The sequence below is a fragment of the Tinamus guttatus genome, unplaced genomic scaffold, assembly GCF_059628265.1.
Source record: "Tinamus guttatus ecotype Peru unplaced genomic scaffold, ASM5962826v1 Tinamus_guttatus_pri_ptg000226l, whole genome shotgun sequence".
Lineage (NCBI taxonomy): Eukaryota > Metazoa > Chordata > Aves > Tinamiformes > Tinamidae > Tinamus > Tinamus guttatus.
In genome coordinates, this window is record NW_028288760.1 from 2,163,860 (window position 1) to 2,191,257 (window position 27,398).

Here is a 27,398-nt window from a genome sequence, read left to right on the forward strand (position 1 = left end):
CCTTGAATTTTTCCATGGGGAAGGCAGATCCATCCGGAGGATCGGGATCTGCGGGGGCAGTGTCAGCACTTCCAAGCTGCTGGTTTCACTTTCGGGCCGTTGCTGCGTGTTAATCCGTTTCAAGAAATGCTAATTGCTTCTGTGTAAATTCAGGCCATTTGGCCTTGGGACAGTCTCATCACCAGATGTTACAGCCCAAACAGGCTGTGAAATGTGTGGAAAAGATTCACCAAGAAATGTAAGAAGCCTGGCTCACTGCAGAACAACAAATCCCAAAGATCCCTTGGAGCAGCATTACCTGGGATACTCCCCCTTCCTTTCCCAAGGGCATATCCAGAAGTTTGGTCAAGTGATATCAGTTGCACTAACTGAGCTCTACAATATCTCCAGACCTGCTGACAACTTTCTATGGTGACAATCTTCACTGCATCATCGAATGCTCAAATATCTGAGGAAGGGGTTCCAAGGAAAACCAGGCATTTTTTCCAACAGCAGGCAAAACCTGTCAGGCCATGGAACAGAGCCTGGCTTCCCCCTGCCCTTTTTGGAGGGGGCAGCCTGGTGAATGTTTTACCAATCACAGGACTTTTCTAGACAGAAAAAAAGTCCTTTTTTTTCCCCCCTCCCCTGAACTTGTCTAATGTTACTGCAAGGAGAGTTCAGGAAAAATCAAGGTGGTAAAGGAAAATCCATTTCATATGCATTAAGAATATATGTTTACATATGTCCTGATCAATATCGTGGGTTCCTCAAATCACTGCCTGCTGTTGAAGGCTCCAGGGCCTGGTTCTCCCGAGGAGCCCATGGAAGCTAAGGAAGATCCTGCCTGTGCTTGTTTGATCTGAAACATAAAATCCCTTAATGTGACCCCTTGGAAAAATACTGGGGAAGGCAGCCAAGAGAAAAGAAAAGCTTCCCAGAACGAACATTTCTGGCTCTTTCAGTTTCACTGAAAACGGCACATCTATAAACAGCCCCGGTCTGTAAGTAGGGCAGGGAGGAAGGGGAAAGCAGGGAGAAGTTGCCCGGCAGAGCTAAAGCTCCTGCCATGCTGGGGAAACGAGCCTTGGCTCTTGCTGCAAGCCGGGGGCTCCGGATGCTTCGTTTCCATCCGAGCCCATAGCTGGTGGGAGCCCAACATCCCATGTCCATGCACGGAAAAACCTCACGGTGCATTTGCTCTCCACTCTGGAAACTGGACCCGCTTTGCTCACTCTAACCAGGGTGCAGGGAACGTGCACCCACCTTCTCAACGGGGACAAGACCCGTCCTGCTGCGGCAGGTTGGCGATGCCAGTGGCGATGTCCACTTGCAAGGACAGGAACGGTCTTTCCCGTGCCAGCGTTCCACATTCTGCCCCAAAACACATGCCAGGTCCTGCAGTTGCCTGTCCTGCCCTCCCAATGAGCCTTTGAGGGGCAGAGTCACCGCAAGAGTCACACGAAGCCTCCCTGCAGCGGGCAGGGAAGGGGTTAAGCGAGTTCCTGCTTTCTTGCATGCAAGCGTGCGCACACACACATCTCTGCAGGCCGGTTACTCTACTGCTCCCTTGGGAATTAAAAATAAATAAATAAACCCCCCACACCCTTCTTTTGGAGAACACTTCCCGCTCCACCCACGACACACTCAAGCGCTTCCATCTCTGATACGAGCTCCTTCTGGATGCCCAGCGAGCTCCCACGCAGCGCTCGTCGGAAAGCCGAGACGCGGGACAAGGGGGCATCTGTTCTGCCGGCTCCTTCCTCCGGGGATTTGTAAATAAACAGGACGCCGTGCGCGGGCACCGCCAGCCCTGCAAAGCTCTGCTCTTCCTCCTCCTCCTCCTTCTCTCCCTATCACTGTGGGGATTCACCATCAGCAAGAAAAACACCGATTCCTTCGGGGATGCAAAAAGTCAGCAGAGAAACAAATATGCATATATAATGTGTGCGTGTGTGTGTATACACATATATACATACATATATGTAAATTATATCACAGATGGAAAAAGCTGCAGACCCTGCAGGTTGGTTGCAGGAGGGAAGGTGTTGAGTTGACTTCGCTTGCAATGGCACCAAAAGGCAGCCAGATAATACAGATAACTGAAAACTGTGCTATTTCATATATGAAATCCCATCCCCCTTAAGCTAGGATAAAAGCAGGCATCCAGTTTTAAAGGCACGTTGTAAAATACTGCCATGCATGATGTTACAGGGGCACCCGAGGGAGGAAAATCCAAAGGGGAAACAGCGCCAAGGCCACTGATCCTTGGTGGAGACATCTCCATATTCCTAAGTAACACCAAGACGGCTATCCACCTCATATCCACTTTGGAAAATGAGCAGAAAATTTGCCTTTTTTCTACCTCTTTGGCAATGGGGTGTGTGTTTTTCAGAGAGGGGCAGGGTGCTGAAGACCCCCACCTTGTAGAGAGCTTGGATGAAATCGTCCAGAAACTTGGCACATCGGGACAATTAAACACACACCAGGAGAATAAGGAGGAGGAGGCTCATAAACAGCACGCTCCACAGGCTTAGGAATATTTGAACTATATTTCTGAAAACGAAAATCGTATATCGCTGCAAGTGATTGAAAATGAGTAACTCTAATGAACATTGCTACCACCATGCTGACTAATAGAGTGATAAAGAGCTTAATCCATATTTATGTACATCTTATCCCGCTGTAGTCGGTGCCAACAAATTAGCAAGTTCAATAAAAGCTACGTCTTGTATCACTGCTATTAAACTTAAGCACATCAGGGACAAGCTACCCTAGCAAGGGCTGGGTGCAAAGCACCCCTGCAGAACACCCCAGTACTCACCCAAATCACAGACAAGGCTGCACTAAGAATAGTTTTTGCCCTCAGAGCCCTGCACACAATAGTGTTTCTGCAGAAGTTATTTCTATTTTTACATATATAATATATACACACTTTTTATTCTTAGTGCATATAGGCTGTGAATGGTTTAAGGTTGCCTTTTCATTCCCTCGGGTAATTGGAAAACGCTGCATGAAAAATGACAAGAAACATGATGCATCTCTTTGGCAAGCGCCTGCTCTTGCCCATTACCCAACCGGCCGCGGAGGCGGACGCGAAGCTTCCCAGCTCCGCAGGGATTTCAGCCGGAGAAGCCCACACGATTCCGTCCCATCCCATCAGCCTGCTGGAAGCCAAGTAGCAGTTACTACCCCAAGCCTGAAACGCAAGCGAGCAGCAAAGACAGGGATGAACTCCACACCTCTGGATGCTGAATTTTGCCAAAAAGATCTGCAAAAAAAGAAAAAAGCAGTAGCTTCCTCTTGCTAAGAAACCCTGGGAAAGCCTGCGGATCTCAAACGGAAAAATCCCTTTGGATGGGGGTCAGCAGCACATAAGCAGCTCCGACCTCTGCAGCTTTACTTGCTAATTGCATTGCAGCAAACCCAAATGCTCTTAGCAACGCTGCCTAACTGGCCTTCTGCTTGCAGGAGAGGAATAACTACTTAAATAGCATGCGAGGAGGAAACACCCAACAGCCCTGCACTAAGCCTCCTCTGTAATTAAATGGTCAACTATTACTATTGCACCGTTCGTAAAAGCCTCTTACATGGCATAAGTGGCTGGTAACCAAAAAGTGCTATTGATCCAAGTAATGAATGGCTACACGGAGAATTTTTGTGTGTGCGAAGGCTGCGTTTGGCCAGCGGGAACGTAAATTAAAGGCTCCTTTCTGCTCTCACAGGATTTGTAGGATTGTGAGTCAAAACAGAAACTCGCTTCGGTCAACAGCAGATTTGTCCCTGTTTGTTTGCTTTGCCACTGCTGGGCGCAGATCCGCAGATAATGTTGGAATGGAAGGTGGAAAAGACAATAGGGGTGTTTGGAAAGGCTTCCAGAGGGATTTGAGGGTGGGACAGACCTGAACAGCTTATTTCCCACCCCCCCCCCAAAAAAAATAAAAAATAAAAAAGAACACTACATAAAGGAAAAAACAAAAAGATCTTTGCAGAGAACCTGCCTCAAATCTTGCAAAGGTATTTGAGGAAGACAAAGCACCCGAGAATAAGTTTGATGCAGGCAGTAAAATCCATAGTTTGTGACCATTTTCTCCTCCCAAGTCTCCTAAAAAGCTAAATTGTTGATTAAGAGGGCATGGCAAATTCTCCCTTTTCCAAGTCACAAGGCAAAGGCCTGTGAGGTCACGGATGACCTCCAGGAAGTAAACAGAAATAGGGAAGAGTTATTCCCTAGCTGGGACAGAAAGGAAGCCAGACTGTTTCCAGCTGACATGTTCCAGGAGCGGTTTAATGCCAGCTCTATTAATGGTCTTATTAGGCAATTTGAGGCACTAAAAAGCAAGAGACAATGCGACCGTAAAGCAGTGTTTTAATTAGCAAAGGTTCCTTCCCCAACCCAAATGGTTCCTTCTCTGTGCATTCGTATTCTCAAAACAACTCGAGCCGCCTTGTGCTTCATAAATCAAAAAACTCATAAAACAAGCCCCTGCAATTGCACATTCCAGATAATGGTCCAGAAATAAATTAGGCAATAAATATCAAACAAAATAACCTCATCAGCAGTGGAAATCTTCTCATCAGAAAAACAGAAAAAATGCCTTCAAGCAGCCTATGCCTGGTAGCTCAAGAGAGGTAGAGCAATACAGAGCTTTAATAAATCTTTTAATGTGAAGAATAGCGGCAGCCCCCGTGCAATAGCTTTCCAAGCCCTGTATCCATCGGAGTAATGGTGTGTTCCTGATGCCACCAATGCCAAAAAGAAGGACATGGGACTGACAGCCTCTTGTCAAAGCCACGCAGGGCTGTCCTCTAAATTAGCCCTGTTGGGGGGTTTACTGAGCCCACACGGAAACTCACTGGCCCAGCTATAAAACCAGCCTTTTTTATGGGACTATCTTTAATACAAGGAAAAGGTGCAACCCAGGTTGCAGTGCCCAGTCCCATGCTGAGCGGCCGAGGGCAGGGACGATGCTTCTGGCATCCCAAACCTGCTGCCCAGCAGTGAATTTTGGGGCAAAACATGAGAAAAAGCCAAGCCCCTTGCTCGAATCCCATGCTCTCCTCCCCAAACCAATTTTCTCATATGTTTTAGAGACCTCCCTTTCCATCCCTTGATCTGGGGGGACAAGAACATTAAAGAGACCCATAGCTGCCCATACTACATGTGTCTTTAATGCAGCCAGCACCGTGCTGCTCCGGGACAACTGCTCCTTTGCAGCAACTGATCCCAGTGGCTTTGCAACCAAAACACCAAGTTTTAAGCCTGAATCTCCCCTCATTACCTAAAGGCACAGCCCAATACCCAATACCACCAGTTTAGCAGCACATGGGTTTGGGGTGCAGAGTTTATTCAGAAAGCCACCCAGGCTTCGTATTTTTAATCCAAAGCAGCAGCATGAGGCCAAAAAACATCCAGTGTCAGCAATGCCAAAACCCTCTGCTACCCCGGAGCTCTGCAGCCGCTCTTACCTTGCCAAAATCCCGAACGTCAAAGAGGTCAAAGGGATCAAAGAGATCGCTGTTTCTTAACCCAAATTTGTCGTGACAGACTTTTAGGAATGTGCGAATGTTCTTCAAGCAGAGGAACTGCAGGGAAACAAAAGAGGAGGAAGGAAAAATGAGTAAGGCAGGCGCAACTTTCATTGGAGCTATGCTAAATTCACACGTGAAACAAATTAACGGAAACATGGAAACTTGCACTGAGAAATGATGCGGTGGTTTATTTGTTGTTACCAAAAATGTCAGGCGCCCAGTGCCCTGTTCGGACTTCTGTGTTCTCAGCTGTGCACCAGGAGCAGATGCCCTTTTAAAAACCAAATTTCACAGTTCAAGCCTAAGGTAACGCTGCAGAACAGCCAGAAAACGTGACATGGGACATTGCACTTCAGTGGGCTATAAATTACACCTGATGCTCCATTAAGGGAAAAAAGAACAAAAATTGCATTTCTGATTCCACTGATGCCACCCTGCGCTTCCCTGCGGGAGCAGGGCACGGCCTTAACGCACATTCAACCACAGGTCCATACGTAGGCACATGTGCCCCCGCGCACACGTGCCAAACAAAAGAGCCCAAAAAACCATAAAAACGGGACTTTGGGAATGGCTTGTGCAGAGCTTTGCTGCTAATTGCAGCCGCCTCTCTTGGGACCACCTCATGGTATTCAGGGAGCTCAGGCACAGAACAACCTTATGTTTCTTTTTCGAGAAAAGCCCGGCTCTGACAATAGCAATAATTGGCTGTTTGTTCATCCATGATAGGGATTTTGAAGCCGGAGATTCCAGACGGTCTCGCTCCGACAGGGACTCCCGGCTGGAGATGCGGAGAATAAAACGGGGCACCCTCTGGCTGCACCACCCACATCTCTCATTAGCACTGGCCGAGCGCGTACACTGAGCAGCCCAATTAATTCCACCCCTCCTTTACTCTGAACGCTGAAAATCCACACCATATCTCCAACTTTCTGCAGTGGTTTCAAGCAGCTGCTCCTTTTCAGCAAGCTCTTTGCAAATATTTTACCTCTAGCGCTTTTGCTCCGTAACTGAGCACCCTGCAGGGTGAATCACAGCCACGGGACACAGACCCGAGACACTTTTGGTGGCCTTTGCACCAATTTGGTTAGTGTGATTTCATCCTGCGGCGCTATCTGCGCTCACCGAGTCACCATCAAAGCAGCATCTCACCAAACCACTGCTTGCAACACCAAAGTTCAAAGCAAGACGAAACTGCTTTTTATTTATTTTATTAAAAGATGGGGCGCATCTCATCTCCACAGACACGACCATGACGATGCCTGTCAGTTTTACTGCATTCAGGATTATACTTCAGGTCTGTGGCTAAGGACAAGAGGAGACGAGTAGGTTAAAGCAGGCTGGTTCCCCCAGAAAAGGCAGGAATAACCTTTTACCCTTCTGCCCTGTGCCCGGGGGAAGCACCCGTCCCCAGCACGGTGCTTATAGCACAGGACATGAGCATCACATCCGAGTCTTCTCATCAGACAAGCCAGAGCCAGAGGCAGAAACTGAAAACAATTCTGTTTTTCTAGGGCATTCCTCTATCTCACATAAACACTGCAGTAAATACAAGCTGTCTAGACGGGGAAGTTTTTTTGGAATTGCTTTACAACCTCTCTTGCCGATACGGGTTATTTCATAACTCCGTCTTCTGGGGCCCGGCAGGAATTCACAGCCTGTGCGGAGCAGCGACTCGCAGCAAGGGGGTATTTCATGTTGCACCGCAGCCTCATTGATCTCCAGCTTCTACCGCCCATTTCCTTTAAATCCTTCTAAGCCTCCAGCTTTAAAAGTTAATGGCACGGGTTATAGCCATCATTGCACGTGGGGGAGGCTCACACATCTCCGAGAGAGATCGCACATCCGAGCAAGGGAACTGCTGCATCCCAACAGCATCTTTGTGAGCGAGCAAGAGCCATTCCACCGTTTCAGGTTGAATGGATCTAACCTCATCCCGGCTAATCCTCCACGGAGCATCGGCTGCATCCCGCTGCCTTTGCTCACCCAGGACCTCCTGAACCTCCTGCCTGCAGGAGGGTGTCTAGGGCTGTTGCTCGGGGGTGTTTTGCGGCTGCTTTAGTAATGATAACTTGTTGGCTTTGGAGCATTACTCAAGGACTGTGTTAAAATTAGCTAGATTTATTCTGAGGCCGTTTTAGTCAGCAGTCGATCACAACTTTGAGACAGTAAATGATGCACAGGAGAAATAAAGGGAGAAAAAAAAAAAAAGAATGATCTCCACAGGGCCCATCCAAGCCCCAAATCAATGGGGTCACTTACATTGTCCACGTCCATCCAGAGCCAAACCGTGGCTCAACCCACAGCCACGAGAGCATCCGCATGATGCTGTCCCCATCCCTGCATCCCGTGGGTGACCAGCAGCACAGGACCACGTAAAAGCTGGTCCTTAGGAAGGGCAGGGATGTGGGTTAAGTTAACCCGTCGGGAAGGAAGTCCGGAGGAGGGACCGGGCACGGAGCCACGGTGCTGAACCGCATCCAAAGCCGCGGGCTTTGCATGGGCCCTGCAGCACGCCGGGAATGCGCCGCTTCGCCGCCCTGGATAACCCACGGCCGGATGACGAAAGCAACTTTCTTTAGCACTTCCCGGCCGTGATGCAAGGTTTCCTCTTATCTTGCTGCTGGCACTGCTCAAAAGCAGCAGGCAGAAAGCGCGGCCCCGATGGGGAGCTGGCAGCGTCTGTTTAATCGCAGCCTTCACAGCTTATTGTTTCCCCCTCTTTTAAAAGGCATTTCCATGGCAGAACACTCCCAGTCTGGGCAAACGCCACTTATAAAGACTGATTTCTGAGCTCAGAACACTGGTGAGCGGCAGCCGCGCTACAGCATCCCCTTCATCCACTCCCAATGATTAGCCCCAGAATAATACCCGAGAAATGGTGTTAATCCTTTATTTTGGCAAACTTCGATAGCTTGGGATGGGGATGCACCTCGGAGAGTTAAGTCTGGGCTACAGCAAGCAAGATTGCTGCAGTGAGGAGCATCCAGCCAGACCTCCAGTGGGAAAAATATTACCAAAAAAAACCTGGGAATAACCTATTAAATGCACTGAAGCCACCAGCTCAACCATGGAGAAAGGGGAATGACTTTCAGAGACGCTCAAACTGGAGTTGGCAAAACATTAACCAGCACTCCCAGATCTCAGGCCAAACACGAGCCCTCTCCTTGCTTCAGTAACTCACGGCAGCTCCTCCGAGGTGGCAGATGTTGAAAGGACATGGAAAAAGCGAGAGACGCGGCACGGGGTCAAATAAATAAATTACTCAACGAGATACAGAAGTAATATATGGTGACATCCAGAAGCAATTGCAGAAAGCGTGACATGCATATATATGTTTTCTCCGCTTCCAAGGAAGAGGGACGGTCCCTCTCCGTGCTGCTGTCACCCGGCCAGGGAGCAATGGAGAGGCAGAGCCCAGAGCTGCGGAAGCTGCCGGGACCTCGTCCCATTTTATCATATGAAAGTTTTGCTGACCCCTGAACTTCCCCTGAGGATTGCGGCAGTCTGGGACTGCAGGCTCATTTCCTCCGTTGCATACACTTACACGGAAGAATAAAAAATAAAAAATAAAAAAAAGAGGTAATCAAGCAGCAGAATCCAACACAGCAGTGTGCAGCTGGGAAGGCACCAGGCCCTGCTGTCCCAAGCATCCCGGCAGGAAAGGTTCATCAGCGCCAGCACAACAGGGTCAGCAAATCCCATCCACGATCGCTGCCCCGTGGCGGGGAAGCTCGCACTGGGCTCGTGGCCAGCGAGTGCCTGTCCGGACCCTACGCATGGAAGCGGCTCTGCTGGGGCTCCAAGGGTGCCAGGAAAGCGCCCGGCTCCGCGGGGACACGGGACATCCCTCCCACAGGGACACGGGACATCCCTCCCGCGGGATCCCACCACGAGCGGCCGTGGGGGCCGGCTTTGGAGGAGCATCAAATGAAGCGCGGGGGCTTTAAATGAGAGGAAGGAAGCTGCAACTTCCCAAAGAAAAGCATCAGGCCTCAGCTGATGACAATACTTCCCTCCTTTGTGAGACCCCGAGCATTAGACTCAACTGAAAAAACAGGAATCATTAAGGTAACAGAAGGGCTTCGCTTGTTTTGCCTTGGAGCATTTTATCCAAGACACTTCCAGGTTGGAATTCTCTGCTCATATCAAGAAGCAGGGAACAACCCAGACATTTTGCCCAACAACCACCCAAAATTCGGCAGCTCCAACAAGCTCAACAGCGATCCAAACCCCAACCGCACATTTGGAGTTTGCAAGCCCCAAACCTGGCCACTGAGGGTTTAGAAGACCCTAAAGAAACTCCCTACATCGTATCACACAGTTGACTACACTTCAAGAGATTCAGCTTTTAGGATGTCTTTAAGAAAGCAGCAAAAACATTCCCTGCTTCCCTGCGCTGCATTATGCATAAGACATGACAGTAGGTAAAACAGGGACAGAATAAGTAAAACAGGAATTACGATTATAGCTGATCAAGAAATCAGATCCCTTCCTCACACACTGAGCTTTCAGCGAGGAAAATTCAAAACATTTTGGCCAGCCCAAAATATTAAGACAGGGCTTGACCTGAACCGTGGCAATCAAATTATAACACAGAACTCAGCTGCTGTTCAAGAAAATGAAGACTTACGTAAGCGCATATAGGGTTACACTGTAATGATACGCTTAAACCAGACTTTCCAAGGGCTCATTGTTTTCCTGCTCTTCAAGCTGGCACAGGGAACTGGACCATGAAGAACCTCTGTCAGGCCAGTGATGAGAACGGTTATGCTCTTGCTCTACGACAAGCAAATAGCGGCCAAGCCGGGAAATCAAACCTTGTCACATCAAGAATTCAGGCCAGACTTGCAAGATGAAGCCCTGGGCAGCAGCCTGCAAGTCTGGACTAGCTCAAGTCATTTGCAGAATTCACCTTTTTTCTATTTAAAACCAAGCTGGCCTACAAATGCTCCACAGTAAACTCTGGCACCAGGGGCAGATGTGCAACAGGAGGTGGGAGCAGACTTTGCTGCTTACAATAGCTAGCTGTCACTTACCAAAACTGCAGAACAGACCAAATTATTAAATAATAACCAGGCACGCTTGTTGAAGAGATGTATTTAATACATCAGTTTCCAAAGATCCACCTGTTGCCATTTTCAGATGCCTGACCACTGCTAGAGAAAGTCTCAGCTCTCAGAGCATCTTTTTGCTGCTCACACCAGGCTGTCACCACCAGACAGAGGCAAGGTAGTCCATCAGGGCACACAAACATAAGGCACTTTAACAACCTAAGAAGTCTTATTTCAAAAATTCTGCCAAATTAATAGCACGGCATCTTTCACCATCCAAAAGATTTCTCTGGCAAGAGCTTGCATGGATACTGTTGCATGCATCGTTATTCAGGCATCAGGAGCACATGCACTTTTTCCTCCATAAATATTACCCACAGATCTCAGCTTAAAGCAATGCTTGCAGAATCTGCTAGACTCACATGTCCTCTGCAGATAAGGAAGCTGAAACAGCAGCAAGAACAGGAGTAGGAAGTAACACTGGGCTCGCAGGGTGATAACATAACTGAGAAGAACTTCAACACATGCAACGCAAGACAATCACTGTAGTTAATGCAGGTTACTACAAAACCTTTCATATTTCATTCCATTGAGGTCTTTTTTTTTTTTTTTTTTTTTTTTTTTTTAAGTCTAACTGCTTTAGCTCTAACATTTTGGATCTGGAGACCAAGTCTACCCAGCCCCGCACACAGCCACACACCAGCCCCGCATCTGCGAGATGGCCAAGGCGGATTGGGGCTCCACACACACTCCCTGTAAACACCAATTTCCATAACGCTGGAAGACAAGAGGCAGGACAGCCCCAACAAGAACTTTCTCTCCCACTGACACACATCAAACATTCCCAGGTGGAGCTGCTGGGATTATATAAAATCTGTTGTTGCCAGAATGAGATTGGAAAAGGTACCCACAGCTTCGGGCACTTGGCAACTGCCCCATGCACTTGCCCACAGTTTTGCTTAAGCTAACTGGTACCCTACAACACTAAGCCCATGTCAAAAAGCAAGTCATGCTCCATCTGGAGCACATCCCTTTGGGATCTGTTCTGCAAGGGCAAGAGGGTAAATTGGGAATATTCAACACAGATAGAGCAAAGCAGACTGCACTAATCTAAACCAATGCTTTCCTCAAAGGAAACAGAAGACATGACAGAGGAATGGATATGATGCACCTTAACTTCAGCAAGGCTTTGGACACCACCTCCTTCTGCATCCCAGGAACAAGCTTCCTCAGCACCAGTCCCGCAACTGCACTTGAGACATGCCCAAAGCAACAAACTACTACAAAACACCTATTTCAAAACACAACGAGAGGAGAAGGAGGAGTGACACTAATTGGGAGCAAACCCCTTTTTTTTCATAAGAATGGAAAATAAATACTGTGGAAACAGTTTCAAAGAAGCCCAAAGAAACCATGATATTCTTTAAATATGGAGAATATTTAGAAACATGCCACAGCCAGGTTTCAACAGGGCAAGGGACCTGCTGCCAGAAGACTTAGCAGGCAGTGAGATCATCTTCCTTGCTGTATTTTTTTTTTAAACCCTGTAATATAACTTAAACACGGATGAGCCTCCTGCTAGGGAGCTTGACAGACTGTTCAAAAAATGCTGAACTAACTAGATTTGGCTGAAAACATAAAGCAGGGGGGAGTTTCCTTGTGTCAGGGAAATAGCTTTCTGCCTATCTTTCCCAAGCATTTTTGGTAGTGAATTCATCAAAGCTTCTCAGGTCCTATGAAGAGTCTACCATAAATCTCCAGCAGATTCAGACCAGGCCCCCAAATCCTAACCCTTTTTCACCACAGCTCTAAAGCCATTTCTGTCCATCAAGAAAGAAAAACCCACACGAGAGCCCAGAAGTTTGACATACAGTTTTTCTTTCCAAATAAAGTGCTCTCGCTGCCTTTAGCGATTTGCATTCAGGGTATCGGTTCCTTCCCCCTTCAGCGCTGCAAGGAAATTATGAACTGAAGAGCAACTGTAGGTATCACCGAGACCGGAAAGCTGCAGGTTTAACCACCACCCTCGTGTGTGCAGGGGATGAGAACCAGAACGAGCTTCATCAGCGAGGGAGGAGGCCCTCAGCATTACTGCCATGCTCCAGTTGGCTGAATTCTCCTTTTCCTTTTCTTAAGTCATTTAAATTGAGCATTTTTCTCCTTTCCAAAGAGAGGAGAGGGGCGTAATTTATTTCTGCAGAACATCAAGCACTGCTCCAAACCACTCGAGGATCATAATGAAAGCCAGGTGAGAAGCAGATGGCAAAAAGCCATCGCTCCTCGTTCCCGGCTTTATGTCTGGTGCTTGGTGGCACCAGCCCGTGAAGGTCCTCACACCATGTGGAGCATCATCCCGAAATGAGAGCATGGGATCCCTGGAAAACCGGCTCTTCTGCTGCGCTTCCTCGGGCAGCATTGCTGCAGAGCCCTGCTCGGTGCCCCCCACATGCGTTTCTCCTTTCTAATGTAAAAGCCTTTGAAATCAGCCTGCTCTGATCTACCTTCAGGTACGATAATTCTGCCTATTGATCAGAGTCTTAAAGTGCCTTTTTTCTTCTTTTTTTAAGAAAAGGAAACCACTGGAGACAGCACACGACCTTGAAGCATTTATGCACCCTAGTCAGACTCAAGTCAGCAGGAGCCAAGTACCTAAATCCACCTGCTCCCAAGGAACCTGCCCTAATCTGCATTTTAAACAGCAAAATAATGTAGTCCCAAGACCCCAGGAGGCATGGATAGGATGTCCAGGGAAGATGCCAGTGCGTTCCCAGGGGAAGCCTCTCCCTGCACCCGCAAGGTGCTTCCCAGCGAGCCGGCTGCTCCGGAGCAAAGCCGGAGCCTCTGCTCCGCCGGAGGGATTACTGAAACTGGAGCACGAGCCCTCCAAGGGAATGGCCATTTCCAGGAGGCTCCAGCCTTTCCAAGGGGTATTAATTACTCCTTAGCCACATTTGCACTTGAAGTTAAACAGAAATCTCTTTCCGCTTCCAGTTATTTTTGCAAAGCAAAACTTTATGAGACATCAGAAAACACCCAGGCTGTGCTGCAAACTCTCCCAAAGCGCAAAGGGATTCAGTGCCAAAACGAACTAAAGATTCCTTTATGCTGTGGGATAGATTCCTTTATGCTGTGGGATAAAGGCAACTGCTCAACATTTCAAGCAGGTATTTGCACCAAATTTTGACAACTACGGTAGCTGCTCCAGACCTTTCTGGATCTGGATACATCACTGTCTGTGACTCTAGAACCTACTTTATTTCAAATCTCTCCCTGCGGATGGGCCAGTTTTACCCTATCTGGAGCATTCGGCTCTCCATCCCCAGCTCCAGAGGGGGAAGTCACCGCTGCAACACAAAAAACCCTCTTTTGTACCATGAAAACAGGCTACGGAAAATTAATCTACCAGCTACTTAGCTTGCAAAGCCGCTTAGAAAGCTTAGATCCCCCAGCTCGCAAGGACCACGGCCGAGAACAGATCCCACAGATTATGGGAAATAAGGCTCTGGATATTTATATAAAGTAATACTTTGGGAATATAACAAGATCAGCAGAGCCCTCTAATCTAATATCCGCATCCTACTCTGCCCAGTCTGTTACATTAACGTGATAGGATTGGCAGAGGAGTTGCTGGAAGTCTTCTGGGTGCTCGAAGGAGGAATGACGAAGCAAGCTGTTCAGCTAGCACCTTCTAATGCACTTATGCTCCCTCCATATTAACAGTAGTTTTGGGTGGAAAGGGGAAAATTCTGACATTCTGCTCCAAAGTTTCCCATATGCTCTGACCAAATAGTTTCCAGCTTAAGCTTAGTATTTTTTTTGAGGCAAGTCCTATCTGAACTAGACGAACAGGGATTAATATCCAGTATCAATGACTTAAAGTCTAATAAGGCAAGATTACTGCAATTGAGGAAGCACGGGACTTTTTTAATGCTGCTCACAAAAGGATTTAATAGCAAGTTTAATGTGCATGCATAACGACAGACACAACACTAACACTCTTGCAATCCTGCAGCTATTCCAGATTTACGCTCCTTGAAGCATGTAAACCCCACCAGAATTTCCCCACACATATCCCATCCCTGCGGTGAGACAAGAAAAGCCAGTGAAAAAGCCAGTTATTCTCTGAAGCTGCATTTTCTCATCCCTCTCCATCCCCGCATTGACTTGGGGCTAGTCAAAGGCAGGTATTTCACTGGTGCAACTAATCCACTTGGAAATAGCATTGAACAGTGAGCACCAAGCAGACACAAGCAGTAACACTAGCAGGAACAGCTTGTCCAAGCAGAGCTCACTCTTTGCAATGTCCAAAAGAAACCCTGCATAACTGTGTAATTGCATTTGCAGAGCAGCAAGCGCTGGGGAAGGTTGTGTTGCTTTGGCTGGGCTGGTCTAATTAATTTGGTACAATCTGAGCACGGAGATCAGGCCCAAGAGACTTGTCAGCATGGAACACGAATGAGGAGGGTTATAGGAGGGAAGCTGGAAACAGCATCCAAGCCACATCCGATCCGCAGCTCCCTCCGCTCGGGAAAGCCACCTCTCCCACTCCCAAAGCCATCCACTCCCACTTGATCACATCGAAAATTACATGGATACGAAAGGACAACACTCAGAGCTCCTAATGGGAGACGATCGACGTATCTAAAAGGCTGCAGCCCCAAAAGAGCTTGCTGACCCAGAAATCAGAGTGATTTTATTGATGTGGGTAATATTGTGCCAACATGCAGTTAAATAAAGACTCTTCTTATTCCTGATTTTGATGGTACCTCTGCCCTATTTCCCTGTTTCCATGTGTCCCCCAACTTGGATTAACTTTCACTGCTTGAACAGGCCTATATAACACAACGAAACAGGGATCTCCTGTCTTCAAATAAACCTTCTCTTAGCAACTGCCTCCAACAACACATACACAGTGTAGAACGTATGGAGGAGTCACCAGACTGCACAGCACAAAAAAGCATTATAGGACTAAGGAACCGCTGCCCAAGATCTGTGTTTATGCAGAATATGTCATCGTTTGCCTTCAACTTGGCTGTGCACTAACCTGGCCCAGCCCTGCATTTGCACACAGGCTCTTCTCAGCCAAAACCTCTCCTTATGCACAGAATTCGAGCGCAAAAACAGCTACAGAGATTTGTCAGAGCAACATATACTCCATTCTGCACAGCCCCGAGCAGGAGTTATTAAGAACATTTGTTTATGAGGCAGCACGGTGCTTTTAAAAAGCCATACAGAAAATAAGACAGGTCTGGCTCCTGCAAAAGTTACTGCAGTGCTTGTTAGGCTGAGCTGTTAAGAATAAATTGCTCCTCTACATACTGCAATCAGGGCTAGACAGGAAGAAAAAAATAAAATAAAAAAGGCTACACGGTATTTTACAGGGCTATAAACACCAAGGAAGATAAACCATCCTTCTTTAAGGTGTAGCTTCCAATATGAGAAGCTGTTATTCAGAACGGTACTGCCTCGAGTTGCATGGAGAAAAGGCTTCCCATCTGCTGAGCGCATTCAGGGAGGGGAGAATAAATAACGTTTTATGTAAAGTCATCATGACCCGTTGCTTCTGCTTGCATTCAAGAAGCAGATGGAGACTTAAAAATAATAATAAAAAAAAGGAAAAGAAGAACATTCCCACTCGGGGAGCAGAGGAGAGTGCAACATCTGCAAGCTCATGGCTTGCAGAGGGCACCAGCAACTCTTAAGGGCCTTGTTCTGAACCTCTTGAAAATGGATCAGACTTTCACCTACGGCGAGAAAAAAACACAAGAAAAGCCAAATCATCCAAGGCCTCTTCAACAGGGACGTGGTGGGAGGGGAGCAGCAATGTCCCCGTGGGGTTGCTCTGCCCCATGCACCACGGCATCCCAAATCCACATGCACGTGGCAGGACAAGGCCAGGGACAAGGATGCACTTTTGGGGCAAACTCAACAGGTTGCAGCAGTGAGTCTTCCACCTGCACCATTTCTTGCAAGAAATACCTGAAATGGCGATAAAACAGTGGGAAGATGCTGGGTATTGTGGAGAAAACATAAACCATAGTTAGAGAAGACAAACATGGACTTTGTGTCTTTCGTGGACATACAAGTGACAGCAAAGTCGCCCAACCCAGAAACTGCCCTGGGGAAAGGAGATGGCAGAGGGAGTCATTCCTGCTTTTTGTTTACGTTTTCCCTAGCTTTTTATTTGCAAACAGGCAGGCAGGCAGGAAAATCCAAAGCAGACTGCCGTGCAGCCAGAGCAACTGGAAGACTAAAAAATGGAATTACAGCAAAATTTCCAGTTAGGAGAAGGCTGAAGGAAGATCCAGGTGGAGCAGAGCAAGGGGCAGGCGCTGGTGGCATACCCCAGACCCCCTTCCCAGAAGGGTTATCTGCATCTATTGCTTCATTTTACTTTCACAGTTTTCCTTTTTCAAGTCAAATACCAGGCAGGCAGAGGGAGGAGACGTTTGACACCTATTCTGCAGCACTCAAACACATGACAAAGCCTGGTTGCTACTGCAACAGAGACAAAAATCAGGCAGGTATTAAGTTACCTTTAGCATAAAGACAAGTTAAATACCCCTTTTTGCAAATGCACCTGTGCTATTACCTTGTGCACCCTGTCATAAGGGAGCTCTGCCTGCTCCTGCCACAGCAGCACCAAAAATCACGGTAATAACAGCTCTGCTCTGGGAATAACAGGTTTCTATGGAAGGGAAGCACTGTCTGGCACTGCTGATTTATCAGTCATCCTGTTGCTATTTGGGCATCCATCTCAAGAAACCCAAATTGCAGAGCAGACTTGAAGCGGATTTGAGCAGCAGCCCCTCTCCCATGCACAGGGTTTGCAAAAAGCAGTTTTTCCTTGGGAAAACGGGGAGAAGACACCAAGCCTGGAGGTGGCCAAAAGGCAGAACAGCTGCAATGGGCAGTTTCCAAGCTCATCCCTGCATTGCACCCAAAGACTTGAGAAAGACCCCAAAGTGCTTCTGGCTTCGGGTGAGGGCTGAAATTAAAAAACAAAAGGACACTCAAGCCTTAAATTTGCATCAGAATCCCATATTCCAGCATTGTCCTCTTCCACAAAGGCCCAGATTTTGCACATGTTGCCAAAAGCATCAGGCAACATGAAAAATGCAGGAGGCCCTCATCTTCCAGCAATAAATTTATTTTTTTCTATAGCATTTTCCCCCGTCCCAGCAGCTGTATGCTAATTCCCCCCTCAGCTCCATTTTATTATCGCTCGGAACAGATGTTACAGCCGCTCCAAAATCTGGAGGTTACCAAAACCATTAACCTCGCGAGGAGCCCGTATGAAGTGGCGCATTTACCACCATCCCCACGGCAGGGAGCCACCTGTATCAGAAACGAGGACAAACCATAGAAATACTCCTAAATACCACCTGTAAAATGAAGGGGAGCAAGCGGTTGGTGGAAGAGATGTTCATTTAGAAGCTTCTTCCAGGACTCATGGAAACTAACCGTAAATTCCCACAGCTTTTAAAACCTTGGGCACAACGTGCAGATGCAACCACCTCTTATTTTTGGAGGGGAGGGACAATCTGGCTGCGTGCGATGCACAAACAACATCATTTCAACCATGGATAAACTCAGCTGAGAAAGGTTTAGCATTCCCAACGGAGTTGCTTTCCCCAGCGTAACCCAGTGCGGCTCCTGGAGTAATTAATGCCAGAATCTGTTTATGACCTTTGAATAAATTGTTCTTTTCTGAAGGGAAAGCTGTTAAACACGTTAGCAAATATAATTAAGGGGGAAGGCCGGGGGGGGAGGAAGGGGGCAAAAATCTGGAATTGAATCTCTAATTAGAAATGCTTCTTGCGACAAGTAATCATGCAGATACTGTAGTTTCATTAAAGCTTCCTCATTATCCTTTTCCAGATAACTGAGATGTCAAAGAGGGAAGTTACCTCTCTCCTTCACCACCCCTAAGGAAAAGGTTTCAACATCCCTTCTTGTGGTTGAAGCATCGCAGCACCTGAGCCATGGCCCGGGTGAGACACCTATTTCATCATGCAGAAAAAAGCACCTTGCAAAGCAGGGGAAAAAGGGCAATGATCAAGTCTGGGAGGTCCCAGGTAAAGGTGGATGCTCCATCAGCATTAACATCCCTATGGCTGGGAAGGGGAAGAGCCAGAGCTTCCTGAGCTGATGGACCTGCAAGGGTTAAGGTTGGGCTGCAGATGTGCGATGCGAGCGGGTGCCCAGCCCAACCTTAGCTGTTGTGTGAAAACAGAGACAGATTTATAGCTGGCAAGATCCTGCTTTTTTCTTTTAGTTTTCAGACTACTCAGCAAAAATCCTTAATCTCGTGTAAAACAGTGTCACAGAACAGGCACGCGGCCCTGCAGCCCCGGTTGGTTTTGTAAACCGAGATGCCCCGTGATGGGGTGGCCAGTGAGTCACTGGGGCCGCAGGGAGATGAGCGGGGACAGGTGCCACCGGGATGCTTCCCTGGGAATGCCGCATCCCGGTGAATCCCGGCACAGCCCTCACGTTTCGCATCCCGCGGTTTGCATGCGGGCGTGCAAAAGATGTCAAGTTTGCTGCCAGGGCTGAGCATCCTCCCTGTCCTAAGGCTGTGCCATCCCGCCTGCAGTTTCCAGTGGATAACACACGTGATTCCTTCCAAAAATGGAAAAAAAAAAAAAAATCCCCTCTTGCTGCACCCGTGACTTCACCATGAGCCCTGTTCCTCCTGGATCAGCGCTCAGGAGCAGGAAAACCTGTATCCTTGGGTGAACCCGGGCGCTCCCAGCCCAGCTGGGAACTGCTCCGAGGACCCGATAAGCCCCACGGAGCCGAGCAGCTTGTCCGTGCAAGCCAAGTCGGTTCATAAAGCCCATCGCAGGGCCCGCACGGCGGCTCCCAGGAGGATGCTTAACCCTTGCCAACCGGGAAACGCTGGTTTGGAATAACCTTGGCACCAAGCGGGATATGAGGACCCCAGCTGCTCAAGGCTTGGACACTTTCTTTCCGTAGGGCCCAATGCTTCCTCCAGCATGGGAGCTTGGCAGCTTTCCCAGCACTTCTGCACCCACGGCACAAATCGCTTCTCCCCCTCTCCCCGTTTAATCTGCGCCTCCTTCTCTTCCCACCGCAGCTCCTTTCAAACACCAGATGTTCCTCTTAGCAGCTAAACTGTTAGAAAACATAGGGAAGAAAAAAAAAAGAAGGAAAGAAAGAAGATAGGCACTCTATAGAAGGGCAAATTTCCCCCTCGTCCTGTCAGGATTAAAGCACCTGTTTGAAGTAGATTTTCTCTTTTTCCCCCCGTTCATCATCCAACTCAGTTTCCAACTGGGAATACGGCCCCAGTCCAGCTGGGAGCATCACAAGCAGCTGCCGACATCCAGCAGCCAAGGGCGCTTTGTGCCAATGCCGGGATGCTCCCCAGGTCCAGCAAGGCTCGGGGGGCTCCATCCCAAACCAGCAGCAGGTATCACAGCAAATAAACGCTGGATTGAGCTGGGTTCCCCAGCACGGATGGTGCCGCACAGGGACGCGGGATCATGCTGGATCCAAGCAGGGACAAGCGAGCGCGGCGAGGCAGGATGTGACTCAGGCTGGTGCCATTCCAAGAAGGTGAAGGAGGCTCTTCCCGCTGAATAGCGGCTGTCGGGCCCGGGCGCTCCCCCGCGTTGCCGGACACCAGGAATAGCTCCCGCGTTATCTCCTGTCACCCGAGCGGCGTGGGAGGCGGAACGGAGTCAACGGGAAGTCCCAGCCTTTGTTTGGGGACAGGAAGGGCTTGGAGCCCCCGGGAGCAGCAGCTGCAGGGAAGGGAAGACCCTGGTGCTCAGACACCTTCGCAAACACCCACGTGCTCCACAGGGCTGAGTCTGCAGCGCGATGACCAGCGCTCCTTGGTGCTTGTCCCCAGAGAGGCAAAGGGGTTTGGAGCCAAAACACCAATTAGCAACTCAGAGCTATCTGCACCTGTATTCTTCCCATTCCTCCCACAGCAAAGTCATGCAGGCTTTTGCTAGAGCAAGAATTCCCCCCGACACAAGCAGAAAACACCCAACTACTCAAGTTACATCTTATAGGTCCCCCTCTTTTCATTGAACTGGGTGAAACGTCTGTCAGGTGCCAACACTGCAGCTAAAGCTGACCATGAGCACAGCCTGGAGCCATCAATGCTGGGCTAGTCCCAAAAGCTGGTAAATATTCCAGGAAAAGCATCCAAGAGCAGGGAACATGTCCACAAGGGCACTGATAAATCCTGCTAGGAAGGAGCGGGACAGCAAGGACTCAAGTGCCAAAGCTGCATTGAACAAGCCCCGTACGTTGCTGCCGGCCACCACGCACGGTCACTGGGGGTGCAGGGAGAAGCAGGGGTTGCATCAAGTGGTGTCATCAGATGAGGCACAACCCTGAGCTGCAACCAGGGAAAACGTGAGGGAGAAAAAAAAAAAAAATCGTGTTTATATTGGAAACAGACTCTTTTTCAGGCTGTCTGGGTTCTTTAAGGGGAAATGCAACACTGGGAAAAGCCTTTTAATTAATGCTGGGTTTGAAGCTGTCAAATGGAGATTTTTATTAACAGTTGCCACAAAAAAAAAGAGAGAAAGAAAGAGCCCTCCTACTCCCTGAGAAGAGTTGGGGGAGGAAACAAGCCTTGGAGTAAGGAAGCGGCTGCAATCAGACTGTGCTGCAAACCAGGGAGCAGGGAAAGGAGCCCACAGAGCCCACGCAAAGCACAGGGCAAGGGAAGTGCCCAGGGATTAATCGGGATCCGTTCCACATCCCGAAATCCCCCCCTCCAGTGACCACAGAGACATTGGAGTCCCTCGATCTCTGTGCAAATGGGAATAGCAAAAGACACTTAGCTACAGGATCGGGGAGGGGGAGTGGAAGGAAGTAGCGCAGGGAAAGAGCTGGAACACCGGAAAGCAGAAGGTTTGGCTCTTTAAGAAGGGACAAAGCAGCAGACCAAAAACTCGCCCTTGGGTCAGTCTTGAGCAATATTCCCGAAAGTGCCAGAGATGGGGACTCGCCTGGCTCCGGGCAGGCTGGAGGGAGCAGGGGCTCCGGGGCAACAACGCTGGTACCTCCCATATCCCTGGGATATGGCACTGGGGACCGGCCCCATCCAGCCGCACAGGGAAGGTTGGGATGCTCGGGCCTGTCTCTGGCCACCCCAGAGGACCCGGTACCGATGCCCCAAATTCTGCTGCTCGAACCCACTTGGTTCAGCTTCCCCCCCAGCCCCTGACTCCGAGGCGTCCGCAGCCACGGAGCAAGAGCCAACGCCGGGAAATCTCCCGCTTCCCCGCCACAAGGCACCCGTTTCTTGGCACGGGGAGATGCTACCAAGAAGGCTGGACAAGCCAAGCCCTTCCTGCAGCTCATCAACACGCTGCCGAGAGCACAGGCAGCTCCCAAGGCTGGGCCCACCTCGAACAGCGATCAAATTCACCGGGCTTTCTGGCTCCGGATCTTGAAAGGCTGCTATTCATTCCCGATCCCGCTCCTGCCAGGTGCTTAATGCAGGTATGCGACGCTCGGCGGGTGGTGGAGGGGAATGGGAACACCGCGCTCCTGCTCATCCCTCCATCACAGCTGGACGGATCCATCCAACACCCTGCACTGCCCCAGCAGAAGACATAATCGCCTGCAGCTGCTGCTTAAATTGCATCTCGCAACCTCAAACTGCAAGAGCAGGGCAAGGCGAGGATTTCGGGTGCTATTTGGCATTTGCTGCCTTGCAACGTCACAGGGGACGTCGAGGGGGCTGGGAAGCGAGACAACAAGCGGCTCTTGTTTGCAGCGGGCTCGCGAGCTGGGCCGTAAAAGCCAGAGCACCTTTTTCTTCCTTTGGAAAGCTTCGCACATCCGAACGGGAAGTCACTGAGACACAGTAAACAGGGATACGCAGCGAGGCCATTTTTTATAGCCTTCCTTGGAACAGAACTTGACTTTGAGAAGCAGAGAGTAAATACAAGGCAAGAGGAGCGGAGCAGGGTAAGCCCGAAGGCAGCTACAACACCCGATGCATGAGAAAACACAAGGTACCGTTTCCCCCTTCTCCAGGACCCAAAAGGACAGGACGCTCATGGTCTTTAGCCAAAGAGTTATCCTGCCTGGGGACAAAGTGACAAGCAGAGGGGCTGTATTGTCGAGGTGGAAAAAACCACACGTGTGACAACAGGGCACGGTCTCAGCCTTCTGCCTCGGCAGCGAGCTCCTCGACTGCTCGGGAGACAAGTCAGTTCTGATAAAACCGAGTTATATTTAGCTGCTATCAGGACATATGGAAGCAATTACCAGCGTTGTAGCTCCGAAGCTCGCAAGCTTGCTAAAGCCCCAAGGCCCTGTGAGCAACTGCGAGCGCCAAACACGCCAACGTGCCCCAATCTGCGGTACCAGGGGGAGGCAGCGGCACCGGCCACCTGCACCGCGGTGTCACCGCAAGCGGGTGCCGCATCACCAACAAACAGCACCTCGATATCACATTATTTTATATCCATCCTCCAGATAGAAAGGAGAAACAGCAACCACGAAGCCTCCTGACAGCTCGGCGCCGAGGCGGCTTTCTGCGTGTTTCCCTATTAACATCACAAGCAGAACGGTGGGCAGCCAAATCATCGTGCCAATTAGGTTTGTTGTATCTCATCAGTCTCAAGAGCCCAAATAAAACCTCTGTGTGCTGCAGGCGGAGATGAATTATCTATAGAGATGCTCACACGCACCAAAAGAAGAATTCTTAATGAGCAGATCATTACTGCTAACTTGAAGAAAGGTCTGGGCACACATATGCACACACATATGTATATGGCAGCATAAATCCAGATATCCAGGAGACTCAGAAGCAACAAAAAACGTAAGTATTTAGCAGTGCCCAGGACAACCCTGCAGGAGGGATAGCTGTAACATTACTTAGAGTCTTAGGGTCTCAGCCAACTGGATGATCAAGCCCTAAAAGGGCACAGCTGCTTTGATAAACATATTAGTTTCCATCTGTCTACATCCTGGTTAGGGAAGATCAATTTTATCACAAACAAATGGAAAAGAGAGTCAACCTCACCCAAATCTGCAGTAAAAACCCTGCCACAATATAAAAAAAACATTTTACTTGTCCTCCCTCAAAGGCTTGACAAAATTACAATTCCAATCTAATTACCAATGAAAATCCAAGCTCCCAAGTCTCCATCTCTGTCATGGAGGGAACACGGGTACAAGGGAGGCAGCTGTGGTGCCAGAGGCTGGGAAAACTGTGCCAGGTTCAGGGAATACGGAGGGCAACACAGGGGGAGAATGAGGGTCCTGGAGCTGCTTTGGGAAGGGATGGAAGAAGGAGAGCGATGATTCGGAGCAGGGAGAAACACGATAAGGGAAGTTGTGCACAGGGGACCAGAGGATCACAAGCCCGAGGGGTGCTGCATCTGCTCACACTCACAAATCAAGCTGCCCCTTCCATCACTTGTGGTTTATGAGCTGACAAAACAGCTTGAAACGTCCCCCAAAATCCAATCACAGTAATAGGCACAATAATCAGTAAATACTGAGGGCAAGGACACCGACTCCACCTCCCGCCTCTTCACAATCAGCAGCTGCAGCAAAAGCAATTAGCAGAAAACAAGCCCTAAATGGGCTGGGTTATTTTCCTGCATGTTTTCTTCCTCTCTGCTGAGGTTGAGCAACTTTGGGCTGATGAGCAGACGGGATCAGCTTATCCTAGCAGGGACCACTGAGGACCAGAAGAGCCGAACCTCTGGAATCAGGCTTGAAAAAGCAAACTGAAGGACACTGCAGCAGCTTGATCCTAGAGCATTTTCTGTGCAGAGAGGCACAAATTCACCTCTGGTGTTTGAATTGATGCTCCCCTAGGGCAAAACACTGTTATGAGTGGGCACAGCCCCACTTCAAACACTGAGCAGGGTGAAGCAGGGAGCAGCGCTGGAGGCTTCGAGCCCACGTGAGCATCCTGCCCAGGGCATCGGGGCACTCAGAGAGCGTCCCCAAGGCGAGGGACAGCTGATCTTTAGCTCTCCTTGGGCAAGGAGTCCCAGGCTCCCAAATTCAGGAGGTAAACATGAAATCCCAAATACACAAGCACACATATGAGGACTCAGAACAGCACTGAGGAGGATTTGGAGCCCAGGGCAGACAGGGGGAAGCAGCACCTGCTCTCCAGGGCAGCTTCCCTGTGAGGTCCCATCCAGCTCCATCCCAGGGCTGTCCATGACCAGGTTCTGCAGGTCTGCTTGGAAAAGCAAGTTCCAGGCGAGCTGACCAGCAAGGCCGCCCGGTTCAGCTCTGGGCAAGGCCACCCCAGCCCCACGAGCCCTCAGGTGCTGCAGGCAGCAAGTGGCTTCATGAGCTGCAGCTGGGCTGCAAATTCCTCCCCAAGTGCAAACACCTGCCCTGAGGCCTCAGCAAGAGTTTCTTGCCAAATGGGACCTTCACTAGACTCCCACCAGCATTTCAAACCCACCCTCAATTCCCCACAGGGCAGATATTCACTGGAAGCGGATCTGTAGGGCTATAGTATCTCCTCAAAATAAAAAATAATGCATAGTAGGTTATTCTCAGCATACTTTGCAGACATTTGAGTCTGTGCACAGTTATTGCTCCCGCCTGACACTTTCTGTTTGGAAGCAGCAGCTTCTTGGGCCAGTTCAAAGGCTGGAAGCCGCACAGCATTGCTCCATCCTGGAAAAGCCACCCGGAGTTGTTAGCTACTCCTAACGAGCACCAACACAAGAACCTGCATAGGCTGATCTGCACTTCCAGCTGTGGAGCCAGGGCTTCCCACCTGGATCACCTGGGTCTTTGACCTCGGGAGCCAGCAGCTCCGTCCCCATGTCCCCAGCACTCATGTGCTGGGCAAAACTCCCATATGGAGCAGGGAAAGAGGCAGGAGAGGCAGCACGTTTGCAGGGAGTCTATTTAGAAGCTGAGATAGCATTATACATTATTTACCTTTGAATGCTTTGATAAAGTTAAGCAGAGCCTGGGACGTCCTTGCTACCAGGAGAGCTGCCCTCCCTTTCACCTGGCGTCCTTAGGAGGGGACACTAAGTTCACTGCTCGCTCGTCACCACGCGGGTGGTGGGGCAGGGAGGACCAGCTGCCCAACTTCATTTGTTTCTAACTGATTTCACTTCCCCATTCCCATGCAAATGACACTCAGATCGCATCGCAAAAGAAAAAAAAAAAAAAAAAAGAGAGATAAAATAAATAAATAAGAGCAAAGCATTTAGAACGACAGCAACTGGAGCCGATTTCTGTTTGTTTAAGCCCCTTTCCACCAACACAAAGAGCAGCAGGGAACCTTTCCAGGGACGAAGCCCCGGAGTTGCTGAACTCAACGCTGCTGGAGCTGCCGGCTCCAGCCCCCTCCCGGACCGTGTGGGAAGGGTGGGAAAGGGGGAATATCTCCCGGGAAAAGCGCGCCCCGAGGCCGGGATCCCCCGGGACAGCGCGGAGGAGCTTCCCCCCAGGCCACACGTCTAAGGGCCGCAGCGGGGAGCGGAGCAGCTCTGCACCCCGAGGCGCTTTTGTTTGGGATAACGGGGCCACGGACGGGAGTGGGGAGACGAAGCGCGTGGACTCACACACATACATAGAGGCGCCTATAGGCGCCTATATCCGCACGCGCGCGCCCCGCGAAGTTCCGCGGCGGCCGCCCCGTCCTACCTGGGACATCTGCGGCCTGAAGTTGATGTCCTTGAGGTCCACGGAGCCCGGCGAGAGGTTGTGCAGCAGCTGGCAGAGCAGCACCCCGTCCCGCAGCGCCTGCGCCAGGTCGAAGACCACGGCCGAGGGCCACACGACGCGGTGGTTGGCGGGCAGCACTTTGCAGTCGATGAGCCAGCGGCCGCACTGCCTCCACTCCTCCATGGCCGCCGCTGGCCTTCCTCCTCCTCCTCCTCCTCCTCTTCCCGCCGCCGCTCAGGCTGCCGGGGGGGCCGCTCCGCAGCGCGCGCCCCGCTCCATCGCCGCCCGCGGAGGAGGAGGAGGAAAGAGGAGGAAGGAGGGAGGGAAAAAGAAGGGGGAGAGGCGGCGCGGAGGTGGCCGCTGGTTGCGGGGGGCGGGCGGCTGCCCCCGCTACCTAAGCGCTCCGCATGGCCCCGCGGACAAAGCGCGCAGCGGGGGCGGCCGCGCAGCGCCCACCTGCGCTGCGCGGAGGGCACCGAGCGCCGCGCAACCCCCGCACCGCTCCCCGCCCCGCCGGGAGGAGCCGGCGGCCGCTTTGTGCGCGGGGGGCCGGGCTCCGGCCGCGCCGTCCCCTTCCCACCGCCCCTTCCCCGCGCGGGCATCCGGCGGGACACGCGTGGCCGGGGCAGGGGCTGAACCCCCGAGGCCCCCCGGGCGCTCCCCACTTGGTGCTGCGGCCGCGCGGGGGGCTCCGGGCCGCGCTCCGCTCCCCGCCTGCAAGCGCTAGGGTTTTTATTAACATTAAAATTAATTGCCGGGTATTTATTAGAGCTCAGCTCCTAACTCTTTGGAAGCGAAGTGTTGGGAAAAAAAAAAAAAAAAAAAAAAAAACAAACACACTCTGAGTTGGCTCCTCTCTGTGACTCAGGACAGCTCGGAAGGGGCCGAGTTTTCACCAGCCAGCCGCTCCCCATTAATCCGGGATGGATCCGTTTCCATGCCGGCTTTCCAGATAGCCAGAACCGGAAGCCGAGCCTGGAACGAAGGGAAGCTATTAACCTGCGTGTCAAACAAATGCAGGGCTAATCTCTTCCAAATGTATCCACGGGAGATAAAGCAGCAAGAGCGACTCTACCGGCGTGACCCCCCATTTCCAGTGTGAGAAGGACGAGATCCCTAAAGAATTACTAACTATTGTTTGCAATTCCAAGGAATTTGGGCAGGCTTTTC

General features: G+C 50.2%; 1 protein-coding gene across 2 annotated transcripts in view; it reads right to left on the reverse strand.

The window, feature by feature from the left end:
- Positions 1–26,520, reverse strand: part of VAV2 (vav guanine nucleotide exchange factor 2) — an 88,509-nt gene extending 61,989 nt beyond the window's left edge. For both annotated transcript variants that reach the window (XM_088525332.1, XM_088525331.1), the window contains exons 1-2: positions 26,208–26,520; positions 5,449–5,565 (exon numbers count right to left, since the gene is read on the reverse strand). In XM_088525332.1, the coding sequence (XP_088381458.1) occupies positions 5,449–5,565; positions 26,208–26,411 (321 nt within the window). In that variant the 5' untranslated portion in view covers positions 26,412–26,520. The remainder of the gene's footprint in view (positions 1–5,448; positions 5,566–26,207) is intronic.
- Between the last annotated feature and the right edge of the window lie 878 nt (positions 26,521–27,398).